The 21,558-nt window shown below is 41.3% G+C and overlaps 1 protein-coding gene across 1 annotated transcript in view; it reads left to right on the top strand.

Annotated features, from left to right (window-relative positions):
- Ctsc (cathepsin C) overlaps positions 1-19,911 on the top strand; it is a 36,457-nt gene extending 16,546 nt beyond the window's left edge. Inside the window, exons 3-7 of the mRNA XM_048359759.1 lie at positions 3,558-3,724; positions 6,637-6,792; positions 12,960-13,075; positions 16,986-17,117; positions 18,890-19,911. Coding sequence (XP_048215716.1) covers positions 3,558-3,724; positions 6,637-6,792; positions 12,960-13,075; positions 16,986-17,117; positions 18,890-19,392 — 1,074 coding nt within the window. The 3' untranslated portion in view covers positions 19,393-19,911. The remainder of the gene's footprint in view (positions 1-3,557; positions 3,725-6,636; positions 6,793-12,959; positions 13,076-16,985; positions 17,118-18,889) is intronic.
- The last annotated feature ends 1,647 nt before the right edge of the window (positions 19,912-21,558 follow it).

Below are 21,558 nucleotides of genomic sequence, written 5' to 3'. Positions count from 1 at the left end.
GCCAGATAGTTTCCTAAATACAGAGTAAACCAGAAGTCCTGCTCTCACACAGCACTGTGCCTTTATAGAACGAACAGCTTCATAGTGGGTAGGCCACTGGGGTAGAATATATAGCACGCAGCCTATCATCGTTTTACAGACGTTGCAGGAAGTGCTGGTACAGAGAGAAGTTACGTGTTTAGATTCTTACAGCCAGCAAGTGGCAGAGCTCCATTTCGCCCAAGTGATCCAAGCGTTGGGAGTGGCTGATGTCCTTTACCTCTGCTGCTGCGTGTATTAATCCCTTGGCGAGAATGGGAAAGTCATGTGGCTAACCGGGCAGTTGGGGCAATGACCATGAAGGCTGCTTAGAAAATGGAGGCAGGCCTGAAAGGGCATGTGTAATTTGAGTCACTTAATTGGGAACTTTTCTCTTGCGGAGGATACAGTGAACAAATACAGCAGGCTTTCAAAGCCATATCCCAAACCATTTCTTTTTTCTAATTTTATGATTATTTTTTGTTCACTGAGGAATTGAACCCAGGGCCTGCTACATGCTAGGCAAGCACTCTTGCCACAAAGCTGCTTTTCCTATTCTAGTCATAGGGTTTTTACTGATTGAGGTGGGTGTCTTCCACACATATTGCCGGGGTTGGTCCGGGACACTGATCTTCCAAATCTCAGCCTCCGCAGTAGCTAAGAACACCAGTGTGAGCCCCGTGTCTGCCTCCACCTTTTCTTGATTCGAGGAAGCTGACTGTTCTCCCAAGAGATAATTATGAGGCAAAGGCAGCTGTGCATGGTGTTGGGAGTAATGCTCAGTTGTAGGAATCCTGGGTACAAGTGTTACTTCAACTAACTTCTGGGTCCTCATTTGTAATACAAGAACACAGTATTGTGCTCTCTCCTTATTCACTCTCTATTCTTTCTACATCATCTATAAAAAGATGATGTTTCTGCCAGTGTAACGGGGCAGCTGTAAACATCATAGGAGCAAATGAGCATGTATTTGTTAATAAAACTTTTATTTCATTGACTGATTGATTAATTGTCTTTGGTTGTGGGACTTGAACGCTGGGCCTGGATTCTGTCCCTGAGCTCTGCAGCTCAAGGCTAGCACTCTCTACCACTTGGGCCACAACACCACTTCCTGCTCATTACTTTTTTGAGACTCTTTTCTTTATTATTAGCACATATTGGTTGTTACAAGTGAAACCAGGTGTCAGACCCAAGGCCTAAAATGCTGTGTTTGCTCCAGCCAACTTCCCCCATAAACCAAATGAAGAGACATGGTGACTGGCGGAGAAAGGATATTTAGTTCATGCCAACAAGGGAAAGACAGCACTTATATTCATCTTCAGCCATTATTAGGGGTACAACCATTAATTAGACTTGCATTAAATAGGGAGAATTAGATGCAAAGGGTGAGGAAAGGTACCCTGAGTCATAGGTAGAGCCTGCTTGATCATCACTTTATTTTTATACTCTGGAGCCCTGGCAGGTAGTCTAGCTTTCCGCTGTCCCGCTCAGGATAAGACTGTGGCATTGCTTGTGTGAGGGCAGCTATCTTGTGTGGCCAGGTGAATCCTGCAAGGTGATTATAAAGTGACTGCAGCGGGGAATGGCACAGATCAAAGGACATGCGTGCAAAGGAATCCTTAGGCTCAGAAATAGCATCTTTGAAGTTGTCTCTTAAGGAGAGTTCATTGTGATATTTTCATACCTGCGTATACAATGACTCCCGATGAAATTCATACCTTCTACCGTTCTCTTCAACTTCCCCTTAAAAAAATTTCAACAGGTTTCACTGTTGTGTTTGCACTCTCTTATAAAGTACTTTAGCCATATTCATTCTTTTTCATCTTATACGTTCACCCTCTCCCCTTCCACTGATAGAAGGGCCCCAACTGAGCCTCCAAAAGAAGAGCAAATTGTCAGAACTCAGTACCAGAGAGAAAGACATTATTAAAATTTGGGGATTTTAGCTTTCATTGAATAAGATTACCAGTATCGTGACTGGGAAGGTGACTTAGCGGAAGAGTGCTTGCCTAGCATGCGCAAAGCCCTGGGCTCAGTTCCTCAGCACCACATAAATAGAAAAGGCCAGAAATGGTGGTGTGGCTCAAGAGGTAGAGTTCTAGCCTTGAGCAAAAAGCTCAGGGACAGTGCTCAGGCCCTGAATTTAAGCCCCAGGATTGGCAAAAAAATAAAAATAAAAATAAGACTACCAATACCTAGCTGTTTCTGATCCATGACATATAAGTTTTATGTAACTTTCGACAGATGCCCCAGACATAGGATACATCCTAGCAAGCACACTGTACACTGAGAATAATCACATGGAAATGCACTTAATGCCTCTAACCTAACACCATTGCCTAGCAATGTGATACACTATAGAGTATCAGAAACATGTCTGATGAGAACCTGCAGGTCCTTGTTGCTGGCACATTTTCTAAACCAGAAGTGAGCAAAGGATGGAACAGTTTTGTAATAAAATATTATTGGCATATTACCTTCTTTATTTGTACCTTTTGTATTGCAGTGGCAAAGCTGAGAAGTTGAGACATGCCCTACTGTCTGCAAGACTTAAACGTTTACTTTGTGGCCCATTTAAAAAAATGGTAATAATAAGCTTGCCAGGGTCTATAAACGGGAAAATTAGCGTCTACTAGATTAGATTCATGGCCCACAATGTATAGCCCTTTGAGCCAAAGCCAGCCTACTGACTGTTTCTGTCAAACTGATGTTGAACATGTTAATGTCTTGAAGAACCTAACGTATTTGCTGTCTAGCCATTCTAAACATCTTTACTAACCGGCATATGCCATTTCTTTTCTTTCTGCTTGCTATACTCTCTGCTCTCATTCCTGGTTATGTGCTACTCCTTAAACATGAGACATGGTTACACAAGAACCAGGAAGTGTCTGAGTACTAATCCCAGGTCTGTGATTTCATACAAAAATTTTAGTGTTACCATTTAAATATGTAAAAGGCTGTACCAGCGAAATAGACAATCTTAATCTCAGACCCCTCTTAATTAGTATGCTCTAGTAAATCAGAAGACTGACTGAAAGAGAGGATTTTATTTAGTTATGTAGAAAATGTTTGCCATTTTTCTCAGGGTGACTGACAGGAGCTTTTCCTGGCTGGAAACGTGTCATCAGACAGACTGAGGAGCGCATGTCTGTCCTTAGCAGCTCTGCGGCCTTGGGAGATCTATGTGGAAAACGTGTTACTGGTGATTTCTTCATATTATGAGAACTAAGTAACTTTTATAAAATGCCTTGCATCTGGCTCATGCTGTAAAAATCTGAGCTTGTTCCTGGCCTTTCCTTTCCACAAGTGTTTGGTTCTGCACATTGTCTTCGGTGGCTTATGATGGTAACCATGAAAAGTTTCATTCTTTTTGTTTTCAGTAATAATTCTCAGAATGTAACCTCCCTGGGCGAAGGTTTTATTTGGTTGCCAAACGATAATAAAGAGCATCTTTATGGTAAATGAGAACCAGAGAACCGGACCTGAGAGCTGAACACAGACAGAATTTCTATTTCAATTTGTTTCTTATTTGATTGCAGTATGAAGTCAAGGGCAAACAGGTGACCAGTTACTGCAATGAGACAATGGCTGGATGGGTGCATGATGTCCTGGGCCGGAACTGGGCTTGTTTCACTGGGGAGAAGGTGGAAAGCAGTTCTGAGAGTGTGAACATGAATGTGGCCCACATCTCAAGGCCTCAGAAAAAGTGAGTTTCAAGTGAAATACATACTTTTTTATGGGATGTTTCTATATATGCATATTTAATCTTATATTGTATTTTATATTTATATTGTATATAAATATATACATGTATATTATATTTATATTTATAAATATTTATACATGTATATAAATATTTATACATGTATATTATATTTATATTTATATTATATTTATACTGTATCTTATATTGTATTTTGAGTCTTATATAGACTCAAAATACAAATTTCCAATTCATTTGGCTTCAAAACCTAAGCCATGTTATATAAACTGTACTGAATAAAAAAATCACCTGATGGGCTGGAATTGTGGATCACGAATAGATTACTAGCCTAGCATTCCCAAAGCCCTGGATTTTATTCCTCAGCACCACATGAACAACAACAACAAAAAAAGCCAGAAGTGGCGCTGTGACTCAAGTGGTAGAGTGCTAGCCTTGCGCAAAAGCAGCTCAGGAACAGCGCCCAGGTCCTGAGTTCCAGCCCCAGGACTGGCAAAAAAAAAAAAAAAAAATCAACTGATGAAGCTGACAAAAAGCAATTCCCCACCCCCTGTCCCCCAAGAAATTTTTTTTTGAAAAGTAACGGACTAATGATAGTTGTTTTTTTTTTAATCCATTACATGAGCTAGACACTGGTGGCTCATGCCTGCAGTCCTAGCTATTTGGGAGGCTGAGATCTGAGGACTGTGTTTAGAAGCTTAACTTGGGTACAAAAGTTCATAAAACTCTCATTTCCAATTAACAAGCAAAAAGCTAGAAGTAGAGCTGTGGCTCAGATAGTAGAATGCCAGCCTTGAGCAAAAAAGCCAAGCAAGAGTGGGAAGCCCTGAGTTCAAGTCCTACTACTGACACACAAAAAATGCATTACACAAAGTACTACAGAATCACAGATTAGTAGGTAATAAAATCATCTTATTGGGCAGCTGTAGAACAGTGTGTTCAAGTGCAAAGAATATAAACAACACATTTGAAATAAGGTAATAACTTAGTGAAATCAGGATTTTTTACATCTGTACACTCAGCTTACTCTGGCTGTGATAGCAAAGCACTGTGGACTGAGCGGCGTTATTTTCTCACGATGAAAGTGGTGTCAGGTTTGGTTTCTCCTGAGGCCTCACTTCCTTTTGCAGATGGCTAGCTTTTCTCTCACCTGTCTTTACCTTACCAGGTGTCTTCATGTTCCCTTCCTTGTCTGCCTACCCGGGTCATCCAAGAACACCAGTGATACTGAGTTCACCATAATTCGCTTGAAGACTATTCTACCTTAACATAGGGTGTTGAGAGACTGTGGGTTAAGGTGTCAGTGTACAAAGTGTGTGTGGTGTGTGTGTGTGTGTGAGTGTGAACGGGGGCTTGAACTCAGGGCCAGGGCACTGTCCCTTGGTTCTTTCTGTTCCATTTCAAGGATAGAGCTCTTCCACATGAGCCACCCCTCCATGTCCACCTTTCTAGCTAGTTGTTGACGAAAGTTTCATGGACTTTCCTACCCTGGCTGGCCTTGAGCCTCAGTCTCCAGACATCTGCCTTCTGTAGCTTGGATTACAGCTGTGAGCTGCCAGCACAAATTTGTACTAACAAAATTCAGCCCCTAACTGTCTATTGTAAGGAACTCATACAAACAAGCTGTCTTTACCTTTTCTGTGTTATTTATTGGGAGAAGTCACTAAAAGTCCCAGTAACAGAGTCAGTGAGTGATTACAGAAAAGAAGTAAAGGAGATGAGTCTAAAGGATTAATCCTACTTGTATCTCTTAAGTACTCCATTTGACTTGATTGTCTAAGTAGCTTTGTTTTCATCCTTTAGCAGCAAGTTTTCTGCAAAGCCCTTCACGGTTCACCTTACCATTTGGAATGAGATAATACTAAGAGGCCTTATTTGCATTTCAGAAACATTATCCCATTTAATGAAGACGCTTCTATATGTTGCATCCCAATAAATGAAGATTTAGGCCTAAATTACCTTCAAGGTCTCTTTCAGCTTACAATGATCTGTTATTCTGCAGTAATAACATGCATTACTTTTTAATCTCCTCCAATCTTAAACACCAATCTTAAACACCAATAGTGTTTAAGATCTACGATGGCATCTTGCCTTTATGGTAATGCACATATCAGCATATGCAGTTTTCCTAGGTGTAAGGATTAAGCAAGACAAGTAGGGCAAGCTATGCTTCTCAAATAATTGCAATCATTGAAAAAGTATCTCTCCTCAATGGAAAATATTCTAAAGTATTTCATTACAATTTAAAATTTACTCTTATAAAGGAAGAATTAATGATAACTTTTTTGTGTCAGAAACAAGGCCCTGGCACTTCGATAGCTGCTATAATAACTGCACCTCTGCTTCATGCTTTGCAGTAAGTGGAAAGGGAAATGGATAGAATCATTAAAATATTATGGCTGAGCACTAGGTGACTCCAGTGTATATTCTGAGATTATCAAGAGGCTGAGATCTGAGGATCACAGTTCAAAGCCACCCTGGGCAGAAAATTCTGAGACTTTTATCTCCAGTTAACCAGCAAAAAGCTGGAAATAGAGTTGTGGCTCAATTCAAGCACTAGTTCCAGCTCTCGCGCTCTCTCTCTCTCTCTCTCTCTCTCTCTCTCTCTCTCTCTCTCTCTCACACACACACACGTCTAGTAAAGGAAACCCCATTATTTATTTAATTCGTCTCTTACTTAGAACATTTATCTAAGTGGTCTAAATTCAATCACTAGCATAAAATGTTTCACTAAATATTGTTACAGACGTGAGCAGGAGACATTAACAATTTAGGTTCTTTGTACTTATGACCGACTTTTCCACGTTCCCCTTGGATACAGAGCATGAGGGTCTATTTTAGTAGAATCTATTTTTATCAGGCAATACCCTATCTAATATTATCTCACTTGCTGGCAGCTATCTTAATAGACTCTACAAATACAACCACAACTTCGTGAAAATGATCAATGCCATTCAGAAGTCTTGGACTGCAACAACATACATGGAATATGAGACTCTGAGCCTGCGGGACCTGATGAGGAGAAGTGGTAGCCACAATCACAGAATTCCAAGGTAATATAAGGTATCTGTTTACTACTACCAAAAAAGTACTGCTGAATGACGATCTTCCTTCCAGTTAACCCCCGTGTCACCCATCGTAATTGCTGACTCTAGACCTGGGTTGGTTTTGTTCTACACAGTGCCTCTCATGTGGCCCATGCTTCCCTCAGGCTCCAGATCTCCTGCCGCGGCCACCTAGGTGCAGGGCGGGACATGTGTTCCGCCGCCACATCCGGCTTCCAATTTCCAACTCTTAGGCCCTCCGTATGTATTCGCATACTGATTCGTTTTCCAAGTCCTAGGTTGGGTACTTGCGCTTTCTTACTGTCGGATGTTTATTTGGTTCCATTTTCTGCTGCCTGGGTTAGGATTTCATCATCTCTCTTTTGCATGAATGACTAGCATCCTGCCTCCTGGCTCTTTCTTCCTGTGTCTTCTGCTCCTTGTCATCATTTTTGACATTTTTTTAAATACTTGTAATTTATTTTCCTGTTCCAGCTGTCTAGGGTATAAATTCATCCTGGTATCCCAAGCAATCTAAATAAGGCCACAACTGTACTTACAACCTTGACCTGCTTTCAAATAATATGACAACACGATGCTTTTTTCCATGTATAAATTACCTTTTTAATTTTTTTTTTGGCCAGTCCTGGGCCTTGGACTCAGGGCCTGAGCACTGTCCCTGGCTTCTTCCCGCTCAAGGCTAGCACTCTGCCACTTGAGCCACAGCGCCGCTTCTGGCCGTTTTCTGTATATGTGGTGCTGGGGAATTGAACCTAGGGCCTCGTGTATCCGAGGCAGGCACTCTTGCCACTAGGCTATATCCCCAGCCCTACCTTTTTAATTTTTAACTTTCTATATGGCACCTTTTATTCTTTCTGTGGTTATCTTTAAGTAGATGTGGTTTTCGTGAAGAGGTGTCACTCATCAAAGCAGTATGTGAGTACAATGCAGCTTGATTAGTGTCAACCCCTTCAACAGTCCTATCCCCATTTGAACCACCCCTTCCCTTACATTTCTCGATTCTGTGCTATACGCAATGAATTCTTGACTTCATCTTCCCCCTCCCTACTTCATTGCCTACCTCTTGCCCCTTGCTTGTGCCCATTTCTTGGTGCTAATTTTGTTGGACTTTGACTTACTTTCTTTAAAAAAAATATATATATATACATATATATACACACACATATATATATACACTATTTAAGCTCTCCATAGCATCTAGTACAATTTAGTTCTTTTGTAACTGCTTACATATCACTCAGCATGCTTACTTACATTCTATCTACCACTAATGGGAGAAACCAGACAATCTTTCTTTTTCTGGGTCTGACTTACTTCACTTAATGTAATTCTTTCTGAAGTTTTTGCATTTCCTTATGAATAGTACTATATTGTTCTTTCTAATGGATGGTAAAATACTTACACACAGAAACACTCACACACATATGTGCATACACACACATATATATATATACACACATATATATATATCACAATTCCTCAATCCCTTTGTTCATTGAGGTGCATCTGGGCTGATTCCATATTTTGGCTATGGTCAATAGTGCTGTAATGAACCTGGTGGTTTTACTGTAGACTTGTGTTCTATTAGATAGATATCCAGCAGTGGAATTGCTGGATCACAGCATAGTTCTATGTTTAGTGTTTTGAGAAACCTCCATACTGCTTTCGAGTGGTTGAACACATGTGTAAGAGTTCTTCCCTTTTGGACTCATCATCACCAGCATTTTTATTATTCGTTTTCTTGATAATGGCCATTCTAACTGGGGAGAGGGGAAATCTCTTGATTTGCATTTTGTTTGTGGCCAGAGATGCTGAGCATTTCTTCACGTCTGTATTGCCATTTTTATTTCTTCTTCTGAAAAGACTCTCTTTCAGCTTTTAACCCATTTATCAATTGGGTTATTGTTTCCTTGAGGGCTTAATTTTTTGAGCTGTAAGTATATTTTGGATACTAAGCTCTTCTGTGATGTATAGCTAGTAAAAATTCTTCTCCTATTCTGTGGACTTTCCTTTTAGTTTGTTATCTATGTCCTCTGTTGGAGTTTGATTCTGTCCCACTAGCGTCTTCCTGTGATTTGTTGTGTCTATACATCCTTTTTAGGAAGTTTTGAGTTCCCCTAGCCCCTTCTGTAGTTCTTTTTAAAAATTGTGTACTGGAAATAATTGAAATACATATTTCATTTATAAAAAAAAAACTAAGTATTTGTACAAAGGAGTTGCTGTTTAACAAAGCAGTTTGTGAACACAATTCATCTTGACCAGTGTCACGTCTTTCAACATACTCCCCCATCCTTCCCTTTTCCACCTCTTCCCTCATTCTTCATTTTCTAGGCTATACATTGAATTACTGACTACATTTTCCCCCTCCTAATTCACCTAACTTTCCCCCCTTAACTGCCACACCCCTTTCAAGTACCCACTTCTACTTCCTGGTTCTTATTTTGTTGAACTTTGCCTTTCTAAGAATTACACTACTTGAATTCTCCCTTGAATCTACCATATTTCAGTTAATTAATCTGTATACACTTTTATGTCACCCAAACTATTTAAAGTTTGTGATCTAAATCTGGCTTCCACACATAAGGAAAAGCATGTATCCTTTGTTTACTTGGGCCTGACTTCACTTAACATTTTTCCAGGTCTTCCCATTTCTTTACATGCTGTAGTACAAAATCATTCTTTGTAATGGGTAAGTAAAATTCCATATGGATCTATAGCACATTCTCTTGATCTGTTTGTCCACTGAGGGGAAGTCACACTTCTTTTCATTTTACCTCCATTGATGCCACTCCTCTGCCACATGACAGCCAGCTTGTAAATAATAACGCTCAAATCAACCATCTGAATTAATGTGAAGATCTCAGTGAAACATTTTTTTAATCCTTATTTATCAGTACACCTCAATTCCTGTCACTAAAAGGTAACATTTCCCACCTTTCAAGAAATTGTCATAACACTTTGAATTTATGCAACAAGGGATTTATATAATCTTTTAACACCTCACTTTAAAACTGCATCTAGATTTAGTAAGGATTTGTGATTCCCTATCATTAAACTTGTGGCCAAAGATAGGACTATAAGGCTGAAGCTTCTACAGGAGAAACTGATAATGTGATTAAAGGAAAAGGAGCTTGAAACCAACAAGGGGCTTATGGGAGTTAGTCAATTATATAGGTAGATTTTTTTTTTTAGTACACTGAAGCATTATTCAGTTTTCGCAGAATATAATGATTATCTACAAAGTCGATGGTTCAAATTTTTTATTACTGGAACAAGCCACTAATAGATTACTTATTTAAGTAACTGTTGCATAACTATCACCCTTTAATCACCTTTTATCACCTAAGGCAGTGCATTTTTCAGTTATGTAACTATATAGAATATTTTCATTGGAGTTCGGGTGAAAAAGTTCTGCCTCAATCACCCTTTCCAGTATATCAAAATGACACATAGTGGTATGGGGCAGGAAAGGGAGCTTTAATGGTTGTTGGCCAAATTGGGACGCACAGATAAAGGGGTTCAGTGGGTGCTGACATGAGCTCTAGGTGTAGGAGAGAATGAGGCAGGTACAAGGGGTATGTATCCGTAATTACCCAGTGTTGGTCTAAGTATGGTATGGGTAATCAGTATTTCAGTTCTGGTTCTTCAAGGTGGTTCTGAAGAGGTCCTTATCACTTGAGAAAACAATCTTGTTTCCATGAAAGGAGAGTTCCTACCTGGGGGTGATCTCATCATTAGGTGATCTTTCTGTGAGGTGCCATCATTTTGAATTCCAAGGTGATTGTAGGTTTAACCCGATGACCGGAGACTTTCATGTACCTTTGGAGAGGTCTGGAAGGACACACTGGAAAGGCTGACAGTAATATGTATACCTTTGATACTTTTATCCTTGAGCCTTCAGGCTAGGTGTTGATATAGCTTAGACCTCACTGGCTTTTAGAAAATATCAATGTACATAGTTAAGGAGAAGTCTTAAAAGCAAAGGAGACAGATGCACAGTGAACGCAGAGATGTGGGAATTTTATCCAGATTTTCGTTCACTTGAGGGCCCAAGAGAGTAGTGAGTAGTCAGTGCTTTTAGCAAAGTCTGTTCCTAATGGTTGCACAGCAACAGCCTCTCATAACTTTGCCCTTTTTTTTTTTCAAAACAATCTTCCAGCGTAGTGCTCAAATTATATTCTAAGAGGTTTTGTTGTGGTTGTTTTTTAAATCAAAATTGGGTAAGCTTAACAGGTAAGTAAGCTAAATATAGTATCTCCTCATAGATTCACTTAAGTATGTAGTGTGAGTGCGTGAAACAGGAAGTTGAGGATTGCTAAATAAAAATGTGAAGGACCCTGGAGAGGAGCACTGGGGAGGGGAGCCGGGGAGGCTGCTAGCCTTGAAGACTGGCTTCTGTCCCAAAGACCTGCGCCTCAGACAGAGCAGCTTTGCCATGTGTCATATTCAGGGTTTCCAAGGAACTTACTGTGTTTAGACAATTAGATGTTTCCACGCAACCACCTGTGCTTTAAAGAATGGCTAACATTAGGAGGAGCTGCCTTTCCTACTGAAGCACTCGGCAGTTTAAGATAAGGTAGAGAGTCAAGTGAAAGAGGAAATGCTGAAGCTATTGTACTTCAGCTACTAGATTTCCAGTAGCATTTTTACATATTAATTAGCTCTGTTGTAAAAATTCAGTGATGTCATAGAAGCCAAATGTGAGATTTATGGAGTCTAAAACTGCTGGAATCACATCTCTCGAGTCCAAATTTTTATAGGATTCTCTAACATCTCTGAGCCCAGCTGGGCAGTAGTGACTCATGTCTATAATCCTAGACATTCATGAGGCTCACATCTGAGTATCCCTATCATGTTTGAAGCCAGCCCTGGCAAGAAAGTCCAGGAGACTCTTATCTCCAATTAATCACCAGAAAGCTGGAAATGAAGGTGTGGCTCAAGTGGTAGACCTAAGCTAACCTTGATCAAAAAAGCTAAAGGATGTTGCCCAGACCCTCTGCTTAAGCCCCAATACAGACAGGTGTGTGTGTGTGTGTGTGTGTGTGTGTGCGCACACGCACGCACATACACCCCCTCCCCAGGAATCCAGACCCAAATCATTAATGTATAATATCTGTAAATGTTTGGAATTTCCACTTTAGTGTTCCCCAAAATCCTCTATTTCTATTTCTTCACCTGAACCTTACTAAGCTTTGAAGCTTTGCTTCTTTCTTCTTGGTCTGTGAGTATCAGTGGTGAAATATTCTACCTTAAAGGATGGTAGAAGGATGAAAGTTAACATTTAAGCCCCTGTATGGGACCAGATCATCATTTAAATGGGGCACTGGTTTATTTGGAATTTGTGATAGTGGTAGTTATCACAAGAGCTGCCATTTATTCAAGACTCGGAGACGGGGACTTGTTAGCCACCATCACATCATTAACATCATCACCACCACACTTTGTACAACTCCCCTGTGAAGTGAGCACGAGTGTGCTCATTTTCATAGAAGTGAAGTGTAGTTTGTGATATCCAGCTCTTTGCTGAATGGCACCCAGCTAGAAAGTGAGAAGCCATTTCTAGCAAGTTGCTTATGACTGAGATGCAGGCTTTGAATTATATTCAGTTCCGGTGCCTAATGATATTCGTTGGAACACTTTTATGCTGATGACAGAATATTGACAACCTAGGTAAATGTTGTAAGAGATTGATTATATAAATAATGGTAGTTTGTTTACTGTATAGTTTATTAATGAACTGTGTAGATTATTTAGTGATATGAAGAGTTCACACAATCAAATTTGACCCACTGTATAATGATATCTTGAAATATAAGTGCTCTTTGGGTATGAATCTAGATCCTAGTTAGATTTAATTCTTTTAATTCTTTTTTTTTGCCAGTCCTGGGGCTTGGACTCAGGGCTTGAGCACTGTCCCTGGCTTCTTTTTGCTCAAGGCTAGCACTCTTCCACTTGAGCCACAGCGCCACTTCTGGCCATTTTCTGTATATGTGGTGCTGGGGAATCGATCCCAGGGCCTCATGTATATGAGGCAGGCACTCTTGCCACTAGGCCATATCCCAAGCCCCAATTCTTTTAATTCTTGAAAGGAAAAGTTAGGATAATATCCTCAAAAGACAGACTGCATGTTGATGTTACATATGTTTCCATCCTAGGCCCAAACCTGCGCCATTGACTGCTGAAATACAAGAGGAGGTTTTACATTTGCCTAAGTCTTGGGATTGGAGAAATATTCATGGTGTCAATTTTGTTAGCCCTGTTCGAAACCAAGGTAAGAAAAAAATGATAAAGGAAGTCACAAATTTTTATTAACTTATTCAGGACCATTTCCACATTTGTTAGGTACCAGATTCTAGAATGGTTTGAGGGGTTCAGATATCAGATAGCCCTACTCTAGGAAAGATGTACAGAAATGGCTTTAGGAAAGAAGTGAGAAGCACGTGGCCTCTAAGTTCCCACTCCTGTTTGTATTCAGGATGGATTTTCTAGTGGGAAGCATTGCTTCAGTGTTCTTCTCAGTATGCGCTCTCAGTAGCTAGAAACAGCCAGCAAGTCACATTTATTTCTTCTACTTTTTTCTTGATTTTTTTTTTTTCTGAGAACTGCCTTTGTCTTTGCCAAAATTGCCAAAGATCCTGATAATTTATGTTTTCATGAGTCTAGGAAATTTTAAACTCTAGTTCTGATTTCTTTAATGACCTACACTGATCATTTAAAAGCATATCATTATTCAATTATGTGTTTCTATAGTTTCTACAATTTTTCTACTGAATTATTAATATTCTGTTAACTTTAATATTAATTTAATTAATATTCTATTAACTTTGATGTTAATATTCTATTAACTTTATTCTAAAGCCATATAGTATAGACATTATTTTACTTTTTTATTTTGCAACTTGCTTTAGTATGTTTAATTTTGGAGAAATTGTCAGTCCACTGATAATATGTTTTCTGTAGCTGTTAGAGGAGATTTTCAGTAGATGGCTATTAAATTCATTAGGTTTATGGTGCAGTTTGTCTGTCTGTCTGTCTTCCATACTAGGGTTTGTACTAAGGGCTATGGGCTTCCTTGGCTTGCTGGTTGTTTGGGAGACAAAGATTAGGAGACTATGCCTTGAACGTCTATCTTCTGCATCTTCTGTTCCTAAGTCTTACTGAAGAAGTTTTCTATCTGCCATTATACTCTGGAACTCAGATCATTAAATTTTTATCCTAGTAAATTCCTAAAGCAGTATAAGGACCTTTTAATCTACTTTATATAAGATATGGTATCTGATGAAATCAGCTTTCATTAAGTGCTTCGGCATTCCCTGGAGCAAGGCAGGAAAGGTTTATTTCTACTCCCTTCTCCCTCAAAATGTCTGACAGTTTATATGTGGTAATAATTCAAGGGAAAGAAACTAGGGTTTCTAAAGCCCAGTTCTTGAACATGGGTTTCTTGTGGCATGGTGCAAGCTATTCTTGTCTTCAATGCTCCCTGTTCTTTGAAAACTATAAATACAATTTGTATAGATATATGGCAATTTCAAAGCAGAAGGCTGTGATTTCCCCCCCCCCTTACCCCATGTCGTGTGTGTGTGTGTGTGTGTGTGTGTGTGTGTGTGTGTGTGTATTATAGATTAGGAAAAAAGCTGGGAAATTTCTGCTAACTTTGAACAGCACCAATATTTTATATTTTTACAACTTTTCTGTGTTCAGACAGTGAATTGAGATTTAAGAAAAAAAATATTGGGAAGCCAATGAGGTTGTACTTTTTGTATGTAAGAACAGCTTTTATGCTGGGCAATGGTGGCTCATGCCTGTATTCCTAGCTACTCGGAGAGCTGAGATCTGCTAATCTTGAATCCAGTAGGTACAGGAAAGTCTGTGGGACTCTTATCTCTAATTAATCCCCCAAAAGATGGAGATAGTGGAGCTGTGATTCAAATGTTCGAGTATTAGCTTTCAGCGTGAAGTTCAGGCTCAGTGCTCAGGCTCTGAGTTGTTCCAGCCCCAGGACTGGCACAGAAAAATCAAAATAAAAACGCCCCTAGCTTTTATGAATACGCCTTCCTGCTAGGTTTACTTTGAGAGGGAAGGGAAGAGAAACTATGAAACTGAGGTGGACTTCCTTATTTTCCTGCCATGAGGTCTTTTACTTACTGTATCTGCAAGAGGAAGGAGGAATGGCTCTCTGGGGTCACATTAATTAGGGAATGCAGTCTTTTCTGATTTATAAAATTGAGTCCATTTATATCTAGGTTTTAAACTGTGTTTATTAGGGCAGAAAGGCAACCTTAAAAAGTTGTCTCCACCCAATCTATCTTAAAAAATGAAATGAAAATTCCAGAGGTCACACAGCTAATGAATTGCAGAACCAGAGAGCAGAGAGGAGAGAATCCTGAGTCTTTATTCTGGAAACATGTTCTTTATGTTATTAGCTCTTTAAGATTATGGAAATTTGGTTATTACAGAACTCTAAATGGATCAGATTCACTTCTTATTTTTTCATTTTATTTTAAAGTAGGATCATACTAGGTCCTCAGGTTCTATATTCTCTGAGTAGCTAAGAAAAAAAGAGACTGAGTGTTTCCCTTGAAGGTGTGTAATATTCTGAGCATAAGTATGCATCCACTTGTTTATCCTTGGCTCATACTTCCTACCAGCCTGCCTTGAGTCCCTGTACTGTGCCAGGCACCAGGATAAAGAAAACGTGCAGCTTACTTGCAGGACAATGATGATAGTATTGGGAACAGGGTTTAGTGTATTAGAGACTGAGAAGTGTCCCAGCTTTTCTTTGCCTATGGAAAAGGAAAACCACAGGGTCTCTGGTAATATTTTGACATCATAAAACTTTGGAGCACTTCCTCTGTCACAAAGGCAGTTACTAAATTCTCAACTTCAGATTTACTGAAGAGACTTCCTTTTATGCACATGAGTTAAACTATATAATTTGACATTCATGAATCTTATTTTACACTCAATATAAGTTGTGCTTCCCATTCAGATAGTTTGATAAAATAATATATTAATAAATTGAGTGACATATATCTTGGCTTTGGAAAATATGTATCTCAATATGGTGAAAGTGGATGTCATAATAGAGATAAGTGTGTATGTCCTTCCATAACTGTAACAAGGAAGTTCCAGTTTTGTTGCATATCTCTAATATTTTCTTCTTTAAAAAATTTTTTCTTTTACTCACACAATTTGGAGAACATGGAAGAATAAAATTGTTCATAAAAACTATAATAAAACAATACTTTTTTCTTTTCTTCAAATATCAACTGCACTCCTAAAAGATGCTTCTTAGGAAATGTATTTGGTCCCTGGAAGAGCATTCAGGAATTAAAGCGCTTCTCTTTTCTCCTTCTTTCTCATCTACCTGTTATCATCTTCCTCTGACTCCTATCTTCCTGTTACCTACCTTAAACACAATATTTATCTTTATATTCAATCCTTCCTCTTGTTGTGTTTTGTCTCCTCCAACTCCGTTAAAGTCAACTCTACAAGTGCATGGCTGGGCTGTTCTTAGAGGTAGATGCGCCTACTGTGCTTTGGAAGATACTGCTTGTCTTGCTCTGATCAGGCTGCAATACCAAACTGTCATGCGCTAGGGAACTCATAAGTGACGGAATTTATTTGGCAGTGTTCCAAAAACATTGGCTAGGAAGTCAAGATCAAAATGGCATAGGTTCATTTTCTGGTGGGGCCCCTCTTGGTTCTCAGACTTGTTCTTTTTGCTATAACCCCACACAGTAGAATACACAGGACAGGGTACTAATAAGGGCACTAATCCCATTCATGAGGACTCTACCCCTATGATTTGTTAACACCCAAAAGCCATGCACACCACCTCATGCCATCCCTTTGGAGGTTGGGCTTTCAACATGAATTTGGAGCAGGAGGGAGGGGTAAATATTCCACTGCATTAGAGGTAATTAAAACTTAGTTCATGGTATTCTCTTGGTCTGATGGCTTAGAATATTGTAAACATGAATGTTTCAACAGAATTTCAGATGCGATCTCCTTAGAAACAGTAACAATTCAGATGTGGATCCTTAGAAACAACAACTCAAGATAAACAATACATTACCACATCACATTCAACCGGGTTTTGCATCATTCATGACGCATCAAATGTCTGTTAGATTATATAAGATATAGACATGGGCGTTTTAATTCGTTTTCATCTACAGGACCTTGTGGAAGCTGCTACGCTTTTGCCTCCATGGGTATGCTAGAAGCAAGAATTCGTATATTAACCAACAATACTCAAACTCCAGTGTTGAGTCCCCAGGAGGTTGTATCTTGCAGCCAGTATGCTCAAGGTAAGTGTGATTTCAGGCTTCATTTACTGCGAATAATCAGCTGTTATTGGCAAAGGCACAAAGATGGCAGAGTAGAAGCAGAACATCTGTTGCCAGAAAATCTCATGACATGTGGCCCCAGTGCTTGTTAATGGGTGACTCTTGTGGCATTTCCTCCATCTGCCAATGGCGATGACAGTCCCTATGCACTGAGCGCTAACACATACACACTTTACCTAATGGTGCATCGAACAGTGTGAGACAGTTACCATCTCTACCCACAGGTAGGAAATAGCACAGAGAAGTTGTATAACATTATGAAGATCATATGGCTTTTCTGTTCATTGAGATTTCAGTTCTGATTATGGTCTCATTCTTAAACCTAGGTCCTATTAAACTGTACCAATACTGGCTTCTTTGTGAGAAAGTTTTAGCATTTGGCACTCAGAGAGCAAGCCCTGGGTCATATATGTAGGAAGCCCAGCTACAATGGATCCGGATGAATCACAGAAGTCAGACAGAACCACAACTATTTTTGTTGCTGGAAATTTAAAATGATAATAAACAGAGCAGAGTGATGAATAGGTATAGGGTTACAAAAATGTCCCAGAGCCTGAGGACTACCAGAGAAGGGAGTACGTTCTGGCATGAGACTGACATGGAGAATTTGCTTGAGGAACAGCCAGGTTTTTCTCTGTCTATGTGACAGTGACAATATCTCTTTTATGCTTTTGTATTACATAATTAATTTAACCCCCGAGGAATGTAGTTGACCAGCCATACTTAGCAGATAAGAAAAGAGAGGGACAGAGAAGTTAAACTCTTAACATGGTTTTGTTTGTCTGATTTTTTTACTTTCTGTGGTTTGGACTCAATCTCATTTACTAGGCCGGTGCTCAGTCACTTGAGCCATTCCCTGAGCTGCTTTTTGCTGGTTATTTTTGAGACAGGACTCACTTCCCACTAGACTGCTTATCAGAGTCACAACTAGCCAACCTTAGGCCTTCCATCACCGGGATGACAAGCATGCTCCATTCTATCCAGTTTTCCTCCACACAATGTAATCTCCTAGACTTTTCCACCTGGGCTGGCCTGGAACCATGATCCCTCCCAGTTGTAGCCTGCTAGAAGCTAGGGAGGACAGAATCGCCATGCCCAGTGATATTCTGCTTGAGCTATCCTCAAAACAGATTCTTCCCTTGTAAGCCTCCAAGCAGCTAAGCTTTCTGGCATGAGCCACCAGCACCCAGACCTTCAGCTTTGGATGTACACCTTCTAAGGCTTCAGAGCTCCTGAGTGAACAACCGTGCCATAGCTTATTACCTTCATGTCAGCTGCTAGGAGAAGATGCCAGACTAGATGACATGAGACGAGAGTTAGCTAGGGGACGGACAAGAGAGTAAAGTGTAAGAACAAGTCCAGAACTGGCATATAAAGAATAATGGAGCAGATTGCGTGGTGCTGGCGACTCGCACCTGTAATCCAGCTACTCAGGAGGCGGAGATCTGAGTTCGAAGCCAATCTGGGCAGACAGATCTGAGACCCTTATCTCCAAATAACTAACCAAACGCCAGAAGCATTGGTATGTGTCAAGTGGTAGAGCACCAGCCTTAAGCTGAAGACACTAAGGAAGAGAGCCGAGCCGAGTTGAGGCCCCCCCCCCCCCCCGCCCCCAGTGGCGGCGTGAGATACAAAGATGATGAGTGGGTGATGGCGGGGTTAGAAAAGCACTCAGTGCTGCCCTGCGGGGCGGGCGGGTGGGCGGTGATGAACCCGGCGCGCTGTCCCCGCAGGCTGTGAAGGCGGGTTCCCCTACCTCGTGGCCGGGAAGCACGCCCAGGACTTCGGGGTGGTGGAGGAGGCCTGCTTCCCCTACCAGGGCACCGACGCCCCGTGCGCGCCCCGGAAGGACTGCTTCCGCTACTTCTCCTCCGAGTACCACTACGTGGGCGGCTTCTACGGGGGCTCCAACGAGGCCCTGATGAAGCTGGAGCTGGTCCGCCACGGGCCCCTGGCGGTGGCTTTCGAGGTCCACGACGACTTCCTGCACTACCGCGGCGGCGTCTACCAGCACACCGGCCTGCGCGACCCCTTCAACCCCTTCGAGCTCACCAACCACGCCGTGCTGCTGGTGGGCTACGGCACCGAGCCCAAAGCGGGCCTGGATTACTGGATCGTGAAGAACAGCTGGGGCACCAACTGGGGGGAGAACGGCTACTTCCGGATCCGCCGGGGCTCGGACGAGTGCGCCATCGAGAGCATCGCCATGGCCGCCACGCCCATCCCCAAGCTGTGAGGCTGCCTAGCGCGCCTGCGCCTACGCCTGCGCCTGCGCCTGGCCGGCCAGCAGGCGCCAAACCCATCCCCGAGCCGTGAGGCTGCCTAGTGCGCCTGCGCGCCACAGTGAACGCCACGCCCATTCCCCCCCTAAGCTGTGATGCCTCCCTAGTGCGCAGGCGCCCAGCTGCCCGGAAAGCGCTGAGGTCTTGCACACTTGAGACTTGTTACAGCAACTTCAGAAGCTGGCAAAGAGGTCACCGTGCTATCTTTGAAATTAAAACCACCCTGATATTTTTGCAGCCTTTCCCATGAGCCACTGGCCTTTGTTTCTCTGGGTACTAACGGAACATTTTGAGGGGTGCTGGGTAAGCTGAAGTGGTGGATTTGACTGATCGTTTGTTGATGCCATGCTTGTGTAAAGCCTGTGTCAAAGCACGGAGCTCATTTTACAGTTGCGCGAGTCGCCAAGAAAGGATGCCAGTGATGGTTAAACTTTTTTTAGAGATGTTAATAAAGGTTGATGTGATTATATTGATACAATTTCAGTATGTGCCTAAAATAGTTTCTCTAACAGTGGATCCCACACTTTGATTTGTTTACCCACAGAGGTGCTGCTTTAAGGAAGAAAACATTTCAATTAGAAAACAAAAGTAGTAACCCTAATGGCAGGGTTTGCACTCTGATAATACTTAGTAATACTGAATGAACCCCATAGTCATAGGTGGATACTCAATAAGCCAAAGGCCATAGAATTTTTTATTTTTTTAACTTAGGACATGAGCACTAGCTTGAGGCTGGCACTCTTCCCTTCTGACTTTCCGGTGGTTAATGAGAGATAATAAAGAGTCTCTGGGACTCTTGAGGCGATCTCAGCCTTCTAGGATTATAGGCATGAGCCAAAGGCACCAGGCAAAAAGAAAAGAAAAAAATCTTCACATTACTGGATTATTTCTTATGGTGTGTACCCTGCATTCAAGATATTGGTTGACCCTTTTGACCTTTGCTGATGCGCAGTAACAACTTAATGAGAAAAATAGTAACAATACAGGTTTGAGTGGGTCTTGGGACCTCTCCAGGGTATTTCACAATGGTGGAAGACCTCTGCTCAGTAAACAGTTGGCATCTGTTAGAAATAAGGTGACTGAAAAGTTAGGCAAGCAGAGCTCCAAAACATAATGAAGACCCAGAGCCTCTTGGAGCAACAAGGGGCCCTAGAGTTTACACAACCTAACTTCTTTACACAGATACTCAGTTTAGGGAAAATGCAAATAGCAAATTGTATACAATACAATCAGCCAGTGATGGAATATTGATACAAACGTGATCAAATCCCATTTGCTGGAGTCCCTCCAGTCACCGTCACCACAAGATCGATTCACCAGGGATGTGAGTACTTCCAAGTTTCTGCTTGACATGTTAAGTTTGGATGTTTGTCTTAAACCTCACACACTCTTTGTATTACAGCTCATCAAAACAAATTTCTACTCTGGAATAGAAGATATTCCAGAAGTATGCAGCATGGTACAGTTTTTGTTTGGAGGATCATTTGTGTTTATTTTTGTTATTGTGTTGGGAGGGAGGCCCATGTGTGCTGATACTGGAGCTTGAACTCAGGGCCTGGTTGCTATCCCTTAACTTTTTTACTCAAGGCTGGCTTTCTAGCACTATAGCCAGAGGTCCACTTCTGGCTTTTTGGTGACTAATTTGTGATAAGAGTCTCGCAGAGTTTGCTGCCTAGGCCAGCTTCGAACCACATATTTTAGATCTGAGCCTCCTGCGAGACTCCAGCTCCAAAAGCTGGACCAGCTGAGACGGTAAAGCAGACCACTAGCCTTAAGCAAGCAATCCAAGCAAGCTGGACACTCTTATATTCAAGCTCTGTTACAGCAAAGGAAAGAGAGAAAGAAAGAATGGAGAGAGGGGGAAGAGAGAGGCAGAGAGTATTGTTGTGCCAAGTTGCGAGACCACCACCAAGAAGACCACCGAGACTCAGACATTCCGAAATGCAATAGCAAGGCAAGACTTTATTCAAGCAGGGCTGCGGCCCAGGCCTTGTCCTACCCACCGACACAGCGGAGGTTAGGAGGCAGCCCTCAGCTCCGATTACACAGAGCTTATAAAGGCAAAAAACAAAGTTACAACAATCAGGTGTTCAAGCAAGCAAGATTAGGACACAGGTACA

This window comes from Perognathus longimembris, chromosome 13 (genome assembly GCF_023159225.1).
Source record: "Perognathus longimembris pacificus isolate PPM17 chromosome 13, ASM2315922v1, whole genome shotgun sequence".
NCBI lineage: Eukaryota > Metazoa > Chordata > Mammalia > Rodentia > Heteromyidae > Perognathus > Perognathus longimembris.
The sequence above is the reverse complement of the archived record's forward strand: the minus strand, read 5'-3'. Positions and strand labels throughout refer to the sequence as shown.